The sequence below is a fragment of the Copadichromis virginalis genome, linkage group LG1 (assembly GCF_057382275.1).
Source record: "Copadichromis virginalis isolate Kocher_CV1m ecotype Utaka linkage group LG1, C_Virginalis_male_GT1.1, whole genome shotgun sequence".
NCBI classification, from domain to species: Eukaryota; Metazoa; Chordata; class Actinopteri; order Cichliformes; family Cichlidae; genus Copadichromis; species Copadichromis virginalis.
Window position 1 is genome coordinate 24,536,163 of NC_140618.1, and position 18,586 is coordinate 24,554,748.

The following is an 18,586-nucleotide window of genomic DNA, read 5'->3' on the forward strand; positions in this document are numbered from 1 at the left end:
CCGGCAACAATATCAACATAACTCATTGGAATTCTCTTTATGATAATCTGGAACTGAGAACATTTCGATACACAGACCATAATGTTCTAGACTTAGAAAAGGATATAGACCCGGAAAATAATTTCTTCTACAACATCAGCTGTAACTGCTGCTACTTCACTGATGAACAGTTTAAGCACACCATCAACACGGAAAATAAATTATCAATAATCCATTTTAATAGCAGAAGTCTGTATGCCAACTTCAACAATATAAAGGAATATCTAAATGAGTTGACAAATCCATTTGGAATTATTGCCATTTCTGAAACATGGATCAATGCGGAGAAAGGAATGGACTTTGGACTGGAGGGATATGAAGTGAATTTTGTAAATAGAAGGAACAAGAGTGGAGGGGGAGTAGCTGTGTATGTGGATAAAAACCTAAACTACAAGGTGGTAGAAAGTATGACAACTGTAATTGATAATTTACTAGAATGTATAACAATTGAAATTTATAAGGAAAAAGAAAAAAATGTAATAATTAGCTGTATATATAGAACACCTGGCTCTAGTATTCAAGTATTTAATGACTTCATAGAGGAAATATTCTCTAAAACAAATCAAAAAGTTATGTTTATCTGTGGTGATTTTAATATTGACCTGTTGAATCCAAAAAAGCATAAAATGAGCGACGAATTCCTAAACACTATGTACAGTTTGAGTTTACATCCTAAAATAACCAGGCCTAGCAGAATTACACCACATTGTGCCACCTTACTTGACAATATTTTCACTAACAATATGGAAAACAACATTGTGAGCGGATTATTAATTAATGACATCAGTGATCACCTACCAGTTTTTGCAGTTTATGACACTAATTATAAGAAAAATCAGCATGAAGAACAACTGAGATACAGACGTGTAAGGACGGAAGAAACGATGACTGCATTTAAGAACGATCTATTAAATCAGGACTGGGACAATGTGTACAAAGAAGCTGATATTGATATTGCATATGGCATATTTTTAAGAATATTCATGGAGTTGTACGATAAAAACTGTCCAACAATAAAATACAACAGAAAGCACAAATATTCCGATAGACCATGGCTCACTAAGGGTTTACAAAATGCATGTAAAAAGAAAAATACACTCTATAGGGAATACCTAAAACAAAGAACAAAAGATGCTGAAAATAAATATAAAAAATACAAAAATAAGTTGACCAATATTATACGTGTATGTAGAAAGGAGTATTATAGTAAAATATTGAACAACAATAAACATAATATGAAAGGAATATGGGATGTTTTAAACGGTATCATTAAAAATAATTCTGGACAACAAAGTTATCCACAATACTTTATCGATAATGGCAATATTATGGAAAACACTGCTGATAAGGTCAACAGCTTTAATCATTATTTTGTAAATATTGGACCAAAACTGGCAGAACAAATTCCTGAGTCACTGCCATCAGTAGACTGTAGTGAAAACCTGATTGATAGGAACCCTAACTCAATGTTCCTCACATCAGTGGAGGAAAAAGAAATAATTGACATTGTACACATGTGTAAATATAAAACATCCACTGATTGTAATGATATTGACATGAAAATCGTCAAGAAGGTCATTGAAGGAATTGTAGGACCTCTAACATATATTTGCAACTTATCATTTCAGACGGGAAAAGTGCCAAACAAAATGAAAATAGCTAAAGTTGTGCCGCTGTATAAAACCGGGGATAGACGCCACTTCACAAATTACAGGCCTGTTTCTTTACTACCACAATTCTCCAAAATCCTAGAAAACCTGTTTAATAAACGATTAGACAAATTCTTAGATAAATATAAATTACTCTCTGACAGTCAATATGGATTCAGATCAAAAAGATCAACATCTCTGGCATTAATCGAATCAATTGAGGAGATTACGAATGCTATAGATCAGAAACAGTATGCAGCTGGAGTATTTCTGGATCTCAAGAAAGCATTCGACACAATCAATCATGACATATTAATTAATAAACTGGAACGGTATGGGATTAGGGGGGTTGTACTGCAATGGGTGAAAAATTATTTAAGTGACCGGAAACAATTTGTGAAGCTGGGTGTCCATTCCTCATCATGCTTGGACATTGCTTGTGGTGTTCCACAAGGCTCTGTACTGGGTCCAAAATTATTTATTATTTATATAAATGATATTTGTAAGGCATCTGATATATTAAAATTAGTATTATTTGCAGATGACACAAATATTTTTTGTTCTGGGGGGAATCTAAAGGAGCTGCTGGATACAATTACTTCAGAAATGTGCAAAATTAAAAAATGGTTTAACAGGAACAAACTATCGCTAAATCTAAGTAAAACTAAAATTATCTTATTTGGGAATTCCCTTAGAAATGCACAAGTGCAGATTCATGTAGATGGTGTGGAAATTGAAAGAGTACTTGAACATAAGTTTCTTGGTGTGATTATAGATGATAAATTAAACTGGAAGTCTCATATAAATCATATACATAACAAAATTTCAAGAAGTGTCTCAATCTTGAGTAAAGTAAAACACATTCTGGACCACAAATCACTCCACATTCTCTATTGTTCCCTGATTGCACCGTATTTGAATTACTGTGCAGAGGTTTGGGGCAATACTTACAAATGTTCGCTATCATCAATCTTTATATTACAAAAAAGGGCCATAAGGATAATCCATAAAACTGGTTACAGAGATCATACAAATCCACTATTCTTAAAATCAAAAATTCTAAAATTCACAGATCTGGTTCATTTTCTCACAGCACAAATTATATATAAAGCAATAAATAACCTGCTTCCTGACAATATTCTAAAAATGTTTTCTAAAAGGGAACGGGGATACAATTTGAGGGGGGAATTAAATTTAAAACATCCTCGTATCCGTACAACATTAAAAAGTTTTTGCATCTCTGTGTGTGGAGTGAAGCTGTGGAACAGACTAAGTAAAGATATGAAGCAATGTCCAAGCATGGCGCAGTTTAAAAAGCGGTTTAAGGATATGGTTTTTACAGGGTACAGGGAAAAGGTAGAGATTTGATAGGGTGTTCTTGTCTAATATTTTCATGTGTGTGCGCATGCACGGGTTTGTTGGTATGGATATATATATATAATTGTAGGCTGTGTATCCTTGAGGTGTTAATGGGGTTATTGAAAATGTGTATATGTGCGTATGTGTGTATATACGTATGTATGGATAGATAGAAACATATATGTGTATATATTTAAAAAAAAAAAAAAAAAAAAAAATTACACATAACATATAATGTAATTGCAAGGAGGTATTTCTGTAGTCTATTGATACTAGATAGTGGAAAAGGGGTGGGATTAAATAAGCTTATGCTTCTTCCTGCTCCTTTTTGAACATGGACGTTATTTGGAGTTGTGGTTGCTCGTTTTCCTTTTGTTTGCTTTGTTCATTTGTCTCTTTTAATTCTATTTTTTTTTATACTTTTTCAACATGTTCAAAATAAAGATTCAATCAATCAATCAATCAATCAAACAAGCACAACATATTTGGGAGGCCAGAGGTCCAAATGAAAGAGGGAGTGAATATGATTGATTAATCGTTTGGCCCATGAGTGTCACATAGAGCTTATTTAGATAAGATAAGATAAGATAAGATAAGATAACCTTTATTAGTCCCACACGTGGGAAATTTGTTTTGTCACAGCAGGAAGTGGACAGTGCAAAAGTTATGACGCAAAAATTAGAATACAATAAGAATAAATACAGTACACAGCTGTACAGAATAGAATAAAATAATATACTATATACAGTAGAATAAAATAGAATAAAAATATACAATAAGATAAAAATAGAATACGAATGCTATATACAACTGAGTAAAAATACAACGATGCCAGAAAAGATTATTGCACTTAGTGTTATTGCACATGTGTGGATGTGTGTGTTTGTTCAGTTAAAGTCTTTGTTGTGGAGTCTGACAGCAGTGGGGAGGAAAGACCTGCGAAATCTCTCCGTCCCACACCGTGGGTGCCGCAGTCTCCCACTGAAGGAGCTGCTCAGTGCTGTCACAGTCTGCTGCATGGGGTGGGAGACGTTGTCCAACAGGGATGACAGCTTAGCCGCCATTCTCCTGTCACTCACCACCTCCACTGGGTCCAGAGGGCATCCTAGAACAGATGGCTTAATTAATAGAAGATTAATTGCTTCTGCACACTCCAGTCAAGGTTAAAGTGTTGTTTAATTATTTATATTTGAGAACACTTAATCTGTGACTTGCCTGTGTGTGTGGATATGTGTGAGTGTGTTTTAAAATGTATGCATATCAAATTCTCAACACAGGAGCACTGCATATTACTTCTTTTTTCTTTTTGAACACCCCATTTTGTGGATGTCACAGATACAGTTTTACATAATGGCGAAGTGTGAAATCAATAACCAGCCACAGAGTGTTTTCAGTGTAGACACTTGGGCTTTCTCACGATCTCCACGCTCTGGTCTGTGACCTGGAAATAATAGTGTGCAATCATGGAGGAAGCTTCAGCCCCGCCACCCTTTGAAGAAGTGGCAGAGGAGGCTTCCAGAGTGAGGCTTATTGGATAGTGACTCCCTTGCAGTCGAAATCTGTGTAGAAGTGCTGTCCAAATTCAGGGATTTCTGCAAAGCCTCTATTTCCAATCCAGAACCATTGTATCTGGCCAACATGAAATGCCCTATTTTGTAGAATTCTTCAACTCTCGCATATATATGCATTTTCTCTTATCTAGGAGATACAGTAAAGTCCCCACTATTCCATAAGGCATGCATAAAGCCGCTTGTTTTTGTCTCCCTTCTGATAGGACCCACAGTAAGGTATTGTTAACAGAAAGTCTTTAATACAGTGCTAAGATGAGGCTTGTCAAACGCTTCACCTTTGTATTGGTTTTTGTCTGTGCCATGAATACATTTTATGAAACAGACAAGTGTAAAAGATAGAGACAGAAAGAAGACAGAGATAATGTTCAACAGTGCAGATCTGAAACGCAGTGCAGTGCAAAATGTTCCTGGGTTCTTAGGGTTCTGATGTTTGTATGGGGGAGTTCGGGAGAGGGCTACAACACTGAATGTGTACAATGTGCCAGTGGTTTTGGGGATGTTGTCAAAAATGATGGAATTATGAATGAGGAAATGTACCATCAGATTTTGATTCACCGTCTAGAAAAAGGTTTGTCTGCCAATGACAGACAATCAAAACAAACTGCCAAAGCAGCAAAAGAAACTCAGGACTATGCTCCTGAGAGCCCAGACCTCAACATCATTGAAGGAAAACAGAACAAAGGGCAAAATCCAAATAAAGAGCGTTGAATGTCCTTCAAGAAGCCTGGAAAACTATTCCAAATAACTGCACCTATTTTCCATTTGCTTGCAAAATATCTGGACCAGGGGTCTGCAACCTTTTACACCCAAAGAGCCACTTGGACCCGGTTTCCACGCAAAAGAAAACACTGGGAGCCGCAAATACTTTTTGAAATCTAAAATGAAGATAACACTGTATATATTGTTTTTTTTACTTTTATTCTTTGTGTGAACAACTAAAGTAAGTAAGTAAAGTTTATTTATTAAGTGCTTTTCACAGACAGGCAGTCACAAAGCGTTGTACACAAATATTAAAATAAACAATACAATCAATAGATATTATACACAATGTAAAAGATCAAATGTAAATAATGTAAAGAATATAAAATATGTAGATCAACAAAAGGCTTGTTTGAAAAGAAAAGTTTTTAACTGCTTTTTAAAAGAATCCACAGAGCAACTAAGCTGTGTTGCTTATGAAATCCATGAAGTGCTACAGAGAAAATTACATTTTATTTATGTAATTAACACATTTTGAACTCTTAAAGAAATATAACAAAAGGAAAGACACCCAGCTGAACTAAAATGATCCAGCAAACAAAAACTGTTGTGAGCCGCCACCCTTAGCGGCACCCGCAATCACGCCTCGCCGCCTTAACGTCTGTGCCATTTATGCTGGTGTTGGTATGTGTCGGGCTGTGAGCTGCAAAGCTACAGCCGGCTGTATGCGTACAGCAACCGTGTGTGAAAAGTGGTCAATAAAGAGATGCTATAAAGCATGTTCATGCAAACATCGTCGAGTCTGCCGTGGTATGTTTACAATGGGACTTCTGGTCCTGAACCTCTGTGCACAGCGTCTGCAAATCGGGGCTGTACGAAGTCACTTTCATCTTTACGCAGAACTGTAAGCTGTCGTCTGTGAGGCGTGAGCGGTGTTTGTTTTTAACATAGTTCATGGTGGAGAACAGCTGCTGACATAATGTGGATCCAAAGATCCATAACTGGCCTACCTGGGTTCGAAAGTCTCGATAAATGCACGGTGTTTCGGCGGGTACACCGGCTTCCGCGAGTGTGACGCTTATTTTGAGCGATGAAAAAATAATAATGTATAATTTTATTTTTATATTTCAAAATCACAATAATCTTCCAATTTAGAACTACAAGTTAAAAAAAGAACTAAACACAAATAAAATACACTTCAGCTAAATACTTCTAATTTTTTTCCCAAACCACCCGGAGCCGCAGTATAAGGACAAAAGAGCCGCATGCGGCTCCGGAGCCGCAGGTTGCCGACCCCTGATCTAGACTATAAGAAGTAGCTACATTACGGTACTTCTGTTACACAGTTACACATTATATTATTAGCTATACTTTTGAGAGAATCTCAGATAAATTTAGTTATGAAAATTTACAACTGATTGAATTGATGAAAATGCTATTAAGTTTGGTTTCTGTAACACTGCAGTGACATCAAGGCGCTTGGTATTTTGAGGTAGAGACCCTACAATAATACAGAGAAAGCCCCAACAATCAAATAACCTCCCATGAGCAAGCAATTGGCGACAGTGGGAAGGGGAAAAAAATTTAACAGGAAAAGACCTTCAGCAGAACTAGGCTCAGGGAAAGGCTGAGCGGTTTGGGGTGAAGGGAGAGAGACGGGGGGATGGAAGCATGTGCTATATACGCATGTGAAGACTGAAAAACCCAAGTGAAGAAGCATCATAGGAAGTTCCCAGCAGCCTAGTCCTATTGCAACATAACTAAGGGAGGATTTGGGGTACCTGATCAGTCCTAACTATATGCTTAATCAAAAAGGAAAGTTTTAAGTCTAATCTTAACAGTAAAGAAGGTGTTTGTCTCCTGAATCTAGAAGCTAGATCTAGAAACTAGAAACTGGTTCCACAGAAAAGGGGGCGTGAAAGCTGAAGACTCTGCCTCCCATTCTACTTTTAAAACTTCTAGGAACCACAAGTAAACCAGCAGTCTGAGAGCCAACTGCATCTTTGGGGTGATACAGTGCTATGAGGTCGCTAAGATAAGGTGGGGCTTGATTATTTAAGACATTGTATGTGAGGAATTTAGGAAAGAGGAACAGGAACAAACACCACCCATCTCTGTAAGCAATGCAGACTCTGCACCCGCTTGATCTTTTCTAAGTTCAGTAATCCAACATTCAGAAGCAGGTCTGAACTAAAGAGCAGCTTTATTGCTTAGTTTACAGATCATAAAGCAATTTACTGTAAAGCAGGAAGTCAGGAATGCTAAATCGGGTGACAGGGAAAACTCCAAACAGACGGCTCACACAATCAGAGGGGATAAGACGACAACAACGGGGACAAAGAATTAAGGAAACTGAGGACTTAAATACACACAAGGAAGTCAGGGAGATTAAACACACCAGGGAACACAGATGATCCAAGTCTGACTAATGACACAAGGGAAGAAAAACTGAACACGATGCACACCGGATAAGTGACTATCACAATAAAACAGGAAATCACTAACACTGATTCACAGTGATATGACGGAGGCAAGAGAGAGCAAGAGACAGCGAAAGAGACACGGAAACATAGGGACAAGACAGAGACAGACTAGATATGAAAGGGAACTGACTCAACTGAACAAGGAGCAGAGAACTAAGCAAACTCAGAAGCATAAGGAAATACATATCTTAAACCTCAGTCCACTAATAATCACTAATAGTCTCAGGAAAACACAAATTACTGTCATGGTCGCAGACCCAGGATCATGACAATTTGACCTTTTGACTTTTAGTCACAGAAAATAAATTATTTTCTTTTAGCAAAGTCATTTACAGAATGTCTTATCACCATTCATACAATAGAAATAATGATTTACATGCTGTAAGTTTCAGACTCAAGTCAAAGCACTGGCATGTCTTCAGTGTGTCTCATGTTCTTGAGTTATAACTACATGTCCAGCTGTGCATCTGGCACAATCACAGCTGCCCATGTAATGCCACAGGAGTTGTGAGAAAGAGGATCTGTCAATAAATGTTAGGGCTTTTGAAGCTCTGATCATCACACCGTTAAAGCGGAGCAGACAAATGAGAGCCTGGCTGATGCAACAGCTTGAAAACATTGGTGAGAGAATTTGTGTCTCTCAAATGTCATGTTTCTATACAGATTAAGTTTCACTACAAGCAACGAAGGCTTATATACATTATACAAAGCAGCTCAGAAACTAGATCATTCATGAGTGTGTTTATTATAATATCCTAATATAATCTCCATTTTAGCACATTTGATGCTAATATGTTGCTATACCAATATAGTCCATACCCATATCCATATCAGCTAATCCTCACTAATCCACAAATTACTGATGGTTTACAGTTTTTCTGATTTTGTAAAACACTAAATCCCCTTTTCAAAACCAAATGCTCAGTGTCCTTAACCAATTTATTAAATCACTCAAAGCCTTAAACAATTTATAGTTAACAAGTCATTGACTCATTTCCCCCCCAAAAAACATCTGTAAAACACATTTAACAGTGATGTATTGTACGTATGATGCGTGATGGTAACCACAAGTGGCAATGGTAAGTCCTGATAAAAGTTAAAAGTTATGGATGCCAGCTATGGATGGAAACAAATCTGAGAGGTGGGGGAGGTGAGGCGGTGGATGAAGAAAAAAGGAAGGCCGGTAATTTCAGAGGAAATTTAAGTAGCTGTGACAGACCAGGTCCTAGTTGGTGGAATGACAACGAGGGAATCGGGACAAAGACTACAATCCAATCTCAGCAGATGCTCTGTGGCCACCATTATCAGGAAATACAGAGAAGATAACAGGTCCTTTAAAACAAGGCAGCGAAATACAGAAACACAGAGGTGCTAAAGACAGTTTCAGTTTTGAAGGCACCAACAAGTGTCAGCCTTTTATCTTTCAAACATGTCCTCAGCTCAGCATGGTGCACAAGAAGGAAGTGTAGGGCACTCTCTTTGAGGAGGATGACAGCAAAGTCTGCCCTGTGTCCTGGCTTTGACCTGATGCTGACCTTATCAAATGAATTGCATGTTGCCTTTGATTTTACAGTTAAATTTAGAGTCTGTAATGTCCTGTCATGTCTCAGTGTGACTGATAAAATCCAAAGACGATTGTGTCATGAATGTGTTTATGTTTTATTTTGACTGTGTGTGTGGTATAAACAAATTGTTTTGCTTTAGGGTATCTTTTAGCTCACCGGGTTAAGCAAGCGACCCATACGACATGAGGCTAACGCAGCAGCGCGGGTTCAAGTCTGCCCTGGGACATTTGCCGCATGTCTTCCCTCTGCTCTCACTTTCCTGTCATCTCTCCCCTCTGTTTCTGTCATAATAAAGGTGGAAAAGTACTAAAAATATGAAAGAAAGATTTTATTTGGCTTTGAGTATGAATAAAACAGGTTTAAAGAGATTCTTTTGATTACCCAGAACAGACACAGGTCTTATGAATGTAGCTTGAATACTTTGTTTTATGTATACACCAGAATATTAATTTTCTAACAAAAATACTAGTTTTATTTTGCAAATGATAGAGTTAAAGTGTCGTGACACATTGCACATAATAACTTTATCCTTTTTTTTTGTTTTAATCAGTGGGATGCTATCACAGAGATGGATGAACAGAACAGACCTATACACACCTTCCAGGTTTGCCATGTAATGGAGCCAAACCAGAACAACTGGCTGCGGTCTGGGTGGATCCAGCGACAAGCTGCACAGAGGGTCAGGACTACATCACAAAACTTGTGCAAAGACAAACACTTGAATAGAAATCTTTGTTTGTGGTTTTGACATTGCCCCCAGGTTGAGAAAGAGTCACACTCCCTGGAGGAAGTTCAGTCTTCTGTATAACCTACCGGGAAATACAGACAAATAGCTATAAGAACCTGACACTTTGCTTAGGACCGATTTCTATTACAGTCAACACAGAGTCTATTGTAACAAAGATATAGTAAGATGCCTTCTGTGCACATTGGCTGGTGGGAAACACAACTATGTTGCTGCACCAAGTTTCACATTTACCTCTTTTTGTAGACTGAGAATTGCCCGCATACAGACTGTTAAATCAATGCACTCGCTCGCTCGAGGGGACTGAGCCGTCTGGCATCGTGACTTGAAATAGTGGCTTCTTGATAGAAGAACGATCTGTCCACTGAGCTTCAGGGGAGGAGTAATGATTAGCCAATCATTGCCATGGGCAAGACTAACACCATTGTCAAGCCACCACAGCGGCCTGCGCTCACTCGGCTTCTCCACCCTTGAGGCACGGCTACTGCACAACAAATGGAGAAACATGCTGAACTGTTCTTACCTTGCTCGGTGTCGCTCATAAAAACAAGTTTGTTAGCATGGCTGTGCATCAGTATTAACTTAAAAATTATGCAAGATTTTAGTGGATATGTTGATCTAAAAAATACTTAGAGAGTAATAAAAATAGTCAAATGAAGCACAATTTGAAAGTATAAAGCAATAATCTTCGTGTTTCTTATGGGGAAGGAGATTTTTTTTTTTTTCGTATGTGCTAATAGAGTCCTATTATGTTTGCATTTTTGCTTGTACAATATCCCCTTAAAGTGTGTCCTCTCTTCTTCCCAAAACCATTTAAATTTTGTCTGTAGAAGAAAAAACGGAGTTACGGTGATTTGAAGAGAGCTTGTGAAATGGGCTTCGTTTTGTTAAATAAAGGGCTTAACATAAACACACTTGTATGAAATTATTGATGGTTATAATACTGACGTAATTGTTTAATCTATGTTTTACCTCAGGTATATGTGGAGCTGCGCTTTACACTGAGAGACTGCAACTCCATCCCTTGGGTTTCTGGTACTTGTAAGGAAACCTTCAATCTCTTTTACCTGCAGACAGACGGGCCGCTCCCCGACAGCACACGTTTCCGGCCTACTGACTATGCTAAGGTTGTCATGTTTTTATTCTTGTCATGTGACAGAACTGTCATTGTGTGACTTTACGTGAGTAAAGCGTGTGTTTGGTTTAAGGTGGACACCATAGCAGCGGATGAAAGCTTTACACAGACCGATCTTGGAGATCGTGTCCTTCGACTTAACACCGAGGTCAGGGAAGTGGGCCCCATCACACAGAAGGGATTCTACCTGGCCTTCCAAGATGTGGGAGCTTGTATTGCTCTTGTGTCTGTAAAGGTCAGTGAACAGGGTTGCATGACTCAGTCTCGCATAGACTGGGCATAAACTCAGTATTACTTCTTTAACCTGAACACTGTGTTTTCCTCTTTCACATAAGGTCTTCTACAAACGGTGCCCCTCAACTTTAAGAAACTTGGCCGCGTTTCCTGAAACAGTGCCACAAATGGACTCATCCTCTTTGGTGGAAGTGAGAGGTTCGTGTGTGGAGAACGCAGAAGAGAGGGACACGCCCAAATTGTACTGTGGTGCTGATGGAGACTGGCTGGTACCACTGGGCCGCTGTGTCTGTAGTATTGGCCACGAGGAAATGGACGGCTACTGCCAAGGTGAGAAGCAGCCCGAGATGTATCTCTGAGTGTGTGTGTGCATTTAAGATAAGATAAGATAAGATAAGATAGAACTTTATTAATCCCTCGGGTGGGTTCCTCTGGGAACCCTCTGGGAATTTGTGTGTGTTCCTGTCTGCACTCATTTTAGAGAAGTATGGTATGCTAACAGTGTGCTAAAAAAGCAAAGAGAAGAGAAGAGGAGAGGAGAGGAGAGGAGAGGAGAGGAGAGGAGAGGAGAGGAGAGGATGCGTCATGCTCACAGATCTCCAGGGCCTCCCAGTCATCTGCAAGAGTTTGACTTTACAGGACTGATATTCCCTCCTCTCGTTCTAAGATCCTGCATCCTTGTCTGATCCTTTCCATCCCCATTTCTCTTCATCCCTTTTCAGCCCCGCCTCCCCCTCATCATCGTCTCGTCTCTCTTGTCCACTTTGTTTACTCTTCGCTTCACTCCCCATTCTTTCTCTCTTCTTTTATTTCACCATTTCAACTCACACTCTCACTTTCCTTCGTTGCCATCCTTTTCTGCTACGTGATCACAAACAATGCAAATAGGAAGGGATTGTGTGTATCACTTCAGAGTTTTCGGAATCATTACTTTGGCTCTCATGAGATCCCTCTCTGGACTCTGTCAATTATGTGGCTGAAATGGGAAAGTAATTTCTTGTAAAATGAAACCGTTTGTGGATTTCTGGTATTTAGGTCTGATTTTTTGCCCTTTGATACCTAAAAATGTACAGAAGCTTCTTGTTAGGATGCTTCAAATTCAAATTCAAATTCAAATTTTATTTGTCACGTACACAGTCATACACAGTACGATATGTAGTGAAATGCTTGGACAACTGCTCGTGACCTAAAGAAAACAAAAAAGGAAAAGGCTATGAATAAGATAGGAAATAAATATGAAAAATTAAAAAGGTTAAATTTAACTAAGAAGCAATAAAATATAAATTAAGGTTAAAAATGAAATAACTGTACAACACAAATTTGAATGAAGGGTAAATTTAACTGGGAAGAATAATTAGTCCAATCAAAATAACCTAAATGTGATCCACTGAACAGATTACAAAGGACTTAAAGAAACTGTTTACTTGTTTCAGATGGTCTTTGGCCTGCTCTCTCAATTAGACAATGATGGAGGGCTAGCTGGCTAATTGCCTTCATTTGTTAGTTTCACAGCTAATTTAGCTCACACCTAGTTTTTGCTAAACCTTTCTTCAACCTTCCCTTTCATTACAAGACTCAGACTTACTTGTAATTATGGCAGGAGCTAAATTGAGCCACAGTGCATGATTACAATTGAAGAGCACTCCGTGTTCCTTACTATATTTTATAGACTTACAGCTGATTGGGGTGAAATTCATGTAGTAACCCTGTGGTGATGTAGTTACTCAGAGCATTACAGAGAGAACTCCAGCAGTCATTAGTACAGCTGATATGTAGGATAGGCTCTAATATCGCCTTTATTTGCTCCTCGGGTGTAATTTTTTTTTTCTTTTTATCTTCTTCTCTTTTATCTTCCTTTTATTTATCTTTTCTCTCTCGCTCGCTCTCAATCATCTCAAGTTAAACAACACAGAAGCCTGTCAGGAGAGATTCCAGATGAGACGCCAGCTTAGGAGCAGTACTCTCATGGTGTCCCTTTTATATGTTCTCCATCTCTGCTCTCCTTTTTCATCCCCTCTGGCTGCCAGTAGTTGCTTCTCTCAAATGTACTCAACCCACTTGGCAGTTGAAAAAGATGTCTGTGTTAGCGTGTTTTATCACAATGTCTGATCCTCACTCTAATAAACCTAAACTGACAAATGCTGTTTATAAATTTAACAAATCAAATTAACTATCCAGAGATATGAAAGAACTGTGAAAGAAGAATAGTGATGAAACGCACTCACCAGCCACTTTAATAGGTATACCTACTCAATTATTTCTTAATGCGAATATCTAATCAGCCAATCACTTGGCAGCAAGTCAGTGCGTTAAGGCATGTAGACATGGCCAAGGCGACCTGCTGAAGTTCAAACCAAACACCAGAATGAAGAAGAAAGGTGATTTAAGGAACTTTGAACCTGGTTGCTGGTTCCAGATGGGCATTTGTGTACATCAGAAATTGCAGATCTGCTGGGATTTTTCCACAAACAGTCTTGAGGGTTTACAGGAAAGGGTTTCAAAAAGAGAAAATATCTAATGAGCAGCAGTTCTTTGGGCTGGGATGTTGAGGGATAATGGCCAGACTGCTTTGAGCTGATAGGAGTGCAGCAGTAACTCAAATGACCACTTGTTAAAATCAAGGTAAGCAGAAGAGCAACTTGTTGAACCTTGAAGCAGATGGGCTCCAGCTGCAGAAGGTCTCACCAGGTGCCACTCTGATGAACTAAGAACAGGAAACAGAGGCTACAGTTCATGCAGGTGTACCAAAATTAGACAGTAGAAGACTGGAGAAACCACACCTGGTCTCATGAGTTTTGATTTCTGCTGCAACAGTTGGATAGCTAAATACATCAAATATCATAGATCCATGAACGCATGGATGTATCCTGTCTTGTATCCTGCCCATCTGAGCATAGTTTAAACACCACAGTCAATCGGACAGTGTCCATCCCTTTATGACCACAGTGTACCCATCTTCTGATAGCTGACTCCAGAAGGATTATGTGCCATGTCACACATAACAAATGCATGTTATTGAGTTGACTCAGTAACATGCATTGGCCTCCACAGTCAACCAGCTCTAAATTTAATAGAGCACCTTTGGGATATGGTATAAAGAGAGATTTGTATCTGCCAAATCTGCAGCAACTGTGTGATGCTATCATGTTACTATAGACACTGATCTCTGAGGACTGTTTCCAGTACCTTGTTGAATCTGTGCTGTGAAGAACTAGTTCTGAAGGCAAAAAGCTGCAACCATGGACTAGCAAGCTGTAACTAATGAAGTGTTTTTCCTGTGATTTCTTTAGCAGCAACATCAGCTTTAGCATACACGGCTGCATGCACATAATACTTAAGCAACAACAATGGTGACATTAAGGTTAATTAATGCGATTGTAGATGAAGGCTATGACGCAGTCACTGAATACTCATATGTGGTTACATCCTGCAATCAAAAGCATCGTTGGCATAAAAAAAAGCTTCAACATATAACAACAACATCTTAAAAATTAATTAAATGATTAATAAAATAACTAATTCAATTTCAGTTGTTAATAACTTTTGCGGGCTGTAACTGTGGAATATTTCAAAATTTAACTTCAATTAGTAAAATCAATTAGTAAAATATTTGATCAGGTTTTTTTGTGATCAGCTAATCGAGTAAGTACTACATCTATAAATCAAACAAAAAGAAAGAGGCAGGCTGAGCATTTACCAAAAGCAGTACCCTCCTGTGTGTTGTCTTTGCTTCGACTGGGCCTTTTCCCATCTCTGCAGCGGATGCATGAACATGAAACGAATATTGATCTTATTATCAGATTGTCTGAAGGAAAACAAGTGCATTTCCCAAAATGGGTGTTCCTCTTAGACTCACGCATCTACTGTAGGGTCCCTAGTGAAGGAAACCAGTGTTGCTTTTTTCTTTGCTGCGGTTGTTGCTGTGGTCAGAAACGTCAGGTTATTTCTATCAGGGATGGTCTACTGTGGAAATCTGAAACAGCGAGAGCGTCAGCGAACTTACCGTTAGGGTTTAAAGTGGTGATGAGTAGAAACAACGCATAATGGCATGATAATTAATGATTTATGACCAATCACCCCTCCAACCCCCCATCAATAATTTCCATAGGTCCGTCAGAGCATATGCAGTAATGAAGATGTGCACTTTGCTTGGAGTTGCAGGAAGTTTAGGCATGAACTTGCGATGACTTCTGCTTTCTCCTCGTTTTCATTTTGGAACACTGCTTCAAAGGGTACTGTGATCAAAGCTGTCTGAGAGGCAGCATGGGGAAAGAGCAAAAGAGGGAGAGAGAGGGGGAGAGAGAGAGAGCGAGGGCGAGAGAGAGAGAGAGAGAGAGAAAAGGGAAAGCCCCAGCCTCCCAAATATAAGCAGAGCTCTGCACTAACACGTCCATCTTTCCCTCCCAGCTGCCTAAACAAAGGCATCAGCGCTTATCAAAAGCTGCTTTCCACCCCAATAGCATTCTGCCAGACTGTTCTGACATCTCAATCGAGTGTCTTATTATTCTATTCCTTTCATTCGTTGTCAGCCACAAGAGGATTACTCAGAGATAGGCTGGTTATATCATGACCTAGATAAGGCAACATCATAGTGCTAATGCTATTTGTTCCACATCCTTTCGTCACAGCAGCATATTCATAAAGAGGCAGTGAATTGTGGGTGAAGCTAATAGAGATGTCTTTTCAGATTTCATGTGAATCAGAGTCGATATGCAGACGAAACCAGAAACCCACCAGTAGGATAAGTGATAAGTCTCAGAAGCTGAGAAATGAAAATATTATGGTTTCAGCAAAATCTTCTTAATTTTCTTAAAAATGCATTGCATTTTTTAATTAAACTCCACCTAATCCAGCACAGTTTTCCTCTTTTTAAATAAAGTTAATGGTAAAAATGCAAATGAAGCAATTTAGGAGCAACAAGCTGAAGTTGCTTAGTCTCTATTTTTGTTGCTTTCTGTCTTTTGCCACTTACCCTGACCATGCCACAGAGCTACAGGCTTTGACAGTAGGTTGCTCACTGATGACTTCCAGCCTGAAGTTGTGACCTTTAAATTTGAGTAAAATGGAATAGGAAATGAGGAATCGATACATCTCTTAGGTGTGTCTGAGTGTTTGTGCCCCTCTTCTGTCCATTAAGGACTGTGTTTACTCTGGCCTGTAACGCAGCGCAGACGAGAGCATCACTCATTCTCTGTGAACTTCCTATCTGCATATCAAAGCTGAGAGTCCAGGGTAAACATACTCTTCAGCTCCATCTGTTTCTGACAACGTAAAGCCAAGAGAAAACTTCCAACCCCACACATCCAAACAACTCAAAATCTCTTGGTTGGTACGTCATTACATTCCTGCAAGTGTGCAGATGTTGCACTTCACCAAGCTACAGTAGGTTACCTGCTGAAACTTCAACAGTTGATGTGTTTTGAATAACTGTGGATAGCTTCTCTTATCAATGTTTTATGGAACGAATCAAGATGTATAATTCATTGTAGCAATGAAACCACAGAGAGCTATCACCTAATGTTGAATTTCACCTTATCTTAAATCTGTATGTCAGCAGCTTCCAGCTCAATGTTTGGTTTTACTTACTGTCCTTATTAGCAGTAATTTCAGCAGACCAGCAGCAAAACGAATGGCACTTTAGGATCCTCAGCTATCATCTGATGATAGCCTGTGGGGACAGCGGCCATTATTTTGGGAATTTTTATGGAGCCAGTTGTCAAGCTTTCACCCAAAGGATTCAAATGCAGGACACAGTCGAAACAGTTTTAATGAAAAGAAGTCAGGAAGAAATAACAACAGTGAATGATCAGAGGTTAGTCTTCAAGCTGGGATTCTGATCAGGGAAGTATTTTCAGGTAAGTTGTTACTCTGGAATTTAACATTCAGACACAGATTTTCCAAGTGGAATAATACTCAGGTACTGTAAGTTTCTTCAGGTAAGTGCAAACAGGAATTGGCGATCCTCTCATCTTTCTTCAGATTTAGGGTTGCAGTACTTGGAGCTCCACTGCTAGCAAGCTTTCAACAGCAGTTGGCATAAGAGCAGGTCAAGCAGGTATTCAGGTAAGTACAGTGGGGCAAAAAAGTATTTAGTCAGCCACCGATTGTGCAAGTTCCCCCACCTAAAATGATGACAGAGGTCAGTAATTTGCACCAGAGGTACACTTCAACTGTGAGAGACAGAATGTGAAAAACAAATCCATGAATCCACATGGTAGGATTTGTAAAGAATTTATTCGTAAATTAGGGTGGAAAATAAGTATTTGGTCAATAACAAAAATACAACTCAATACTTTGTAACATAACCTTTGTTGGCAATAACAGAGGTCAAACGTTTACTATAGGTCTTTACCAGGTTTGCACACACAGTAGCTGGTATTTTGGCCCATTCCTCCATGCAGATCTTCTCGAGAGCAGTGATGTTTTGGGGCTGTCGCCGAGCAACACGGACTTTCAACTCCCGCCACAGATTTTCTATGGGGTTGAGGTCTGGAGACTGGCTAGGCCACTCCAGGACTTTCAAATGCTTCTTACGGAGCCACTCCTTTGTTGCCCGGGCGGTGTGTTTTGGATCATTGTCATGTTGGAAGACCCAGCCTCGTTTCATCTTCAAAGTTCTCACTGATGGAAGGAGGTTTTGGCTCAAAATCTCACGATACATGGCCCCATTCATTCTGTCCTTAACACGGATCAGTCGTCCTGTCCCCTTGGCAGAAAAACAGCCCCATAGCATGATGTTTCCACCCCCATGCTTCACAGTAGGTATGGTGTTCTTGGGATGCAACTCAGTATTCTTCTTCCTCCAAACACGACGAGTTGAGTTTATACCAAGAAGTTCTACTTTGGTTTCATCTGACCACATGACATTCTCCCAATCCTCTGCTGTATCATCCATGTGCTCTCTGGCAAACTTCAGACGGGCCTGGACATGCACTGGCTTCAGCAGCGGAACACGTCTGGCACTGCGGGATTTGATTCCCTGCCGTTGTAGTGTGTTACTGATGGTGACCTTTGTTACTTTGGTCCCAGCTCTCTGCAGGTCATTCACCAGGTCCCCCCGTGTGGTTCTGGGATCTTTGCTCACCGTTCTCATGATCATTTTGACCC

The 18,586-nt window shown here is 39.3% G+C and overlaps 1 protein-coding gene across 2 annotated transcripts in view; it reads left to right on the forward strand.

Moving 5' to 3' along the window:
• The window catches only part of LOC146718809 (ephrin type-A receptor 6-like), an 86,928-nt gene that overhangs the window by 32,951 nt on the left and 35,391 nt on the right, over window positions 1-18,586 (forward strand). For both annotated transcript variants that reach the window (XM_085455878.1, XM_085455887.1), the window contains exons 3-6: window positions 9,916-10,044; window positions 11,088-11,237; window positions 11,319-11,480; window positions 11,581-11,809. In XM_085455878.1, the coding sequence (XP_085312004.1) occupies window positions 9,916-10,044; window positions 11,088-11,237; window positions 11,319-11,480; window positions 11,581-11,809 (670 nt within the window). The remainder of the gene's footprint in view (window positions 1-9,915; window positions 10,045-11,087; window positions 11,238-11,318; window positions 11,481-11,580; window positions 11,810-18,586) is intronic.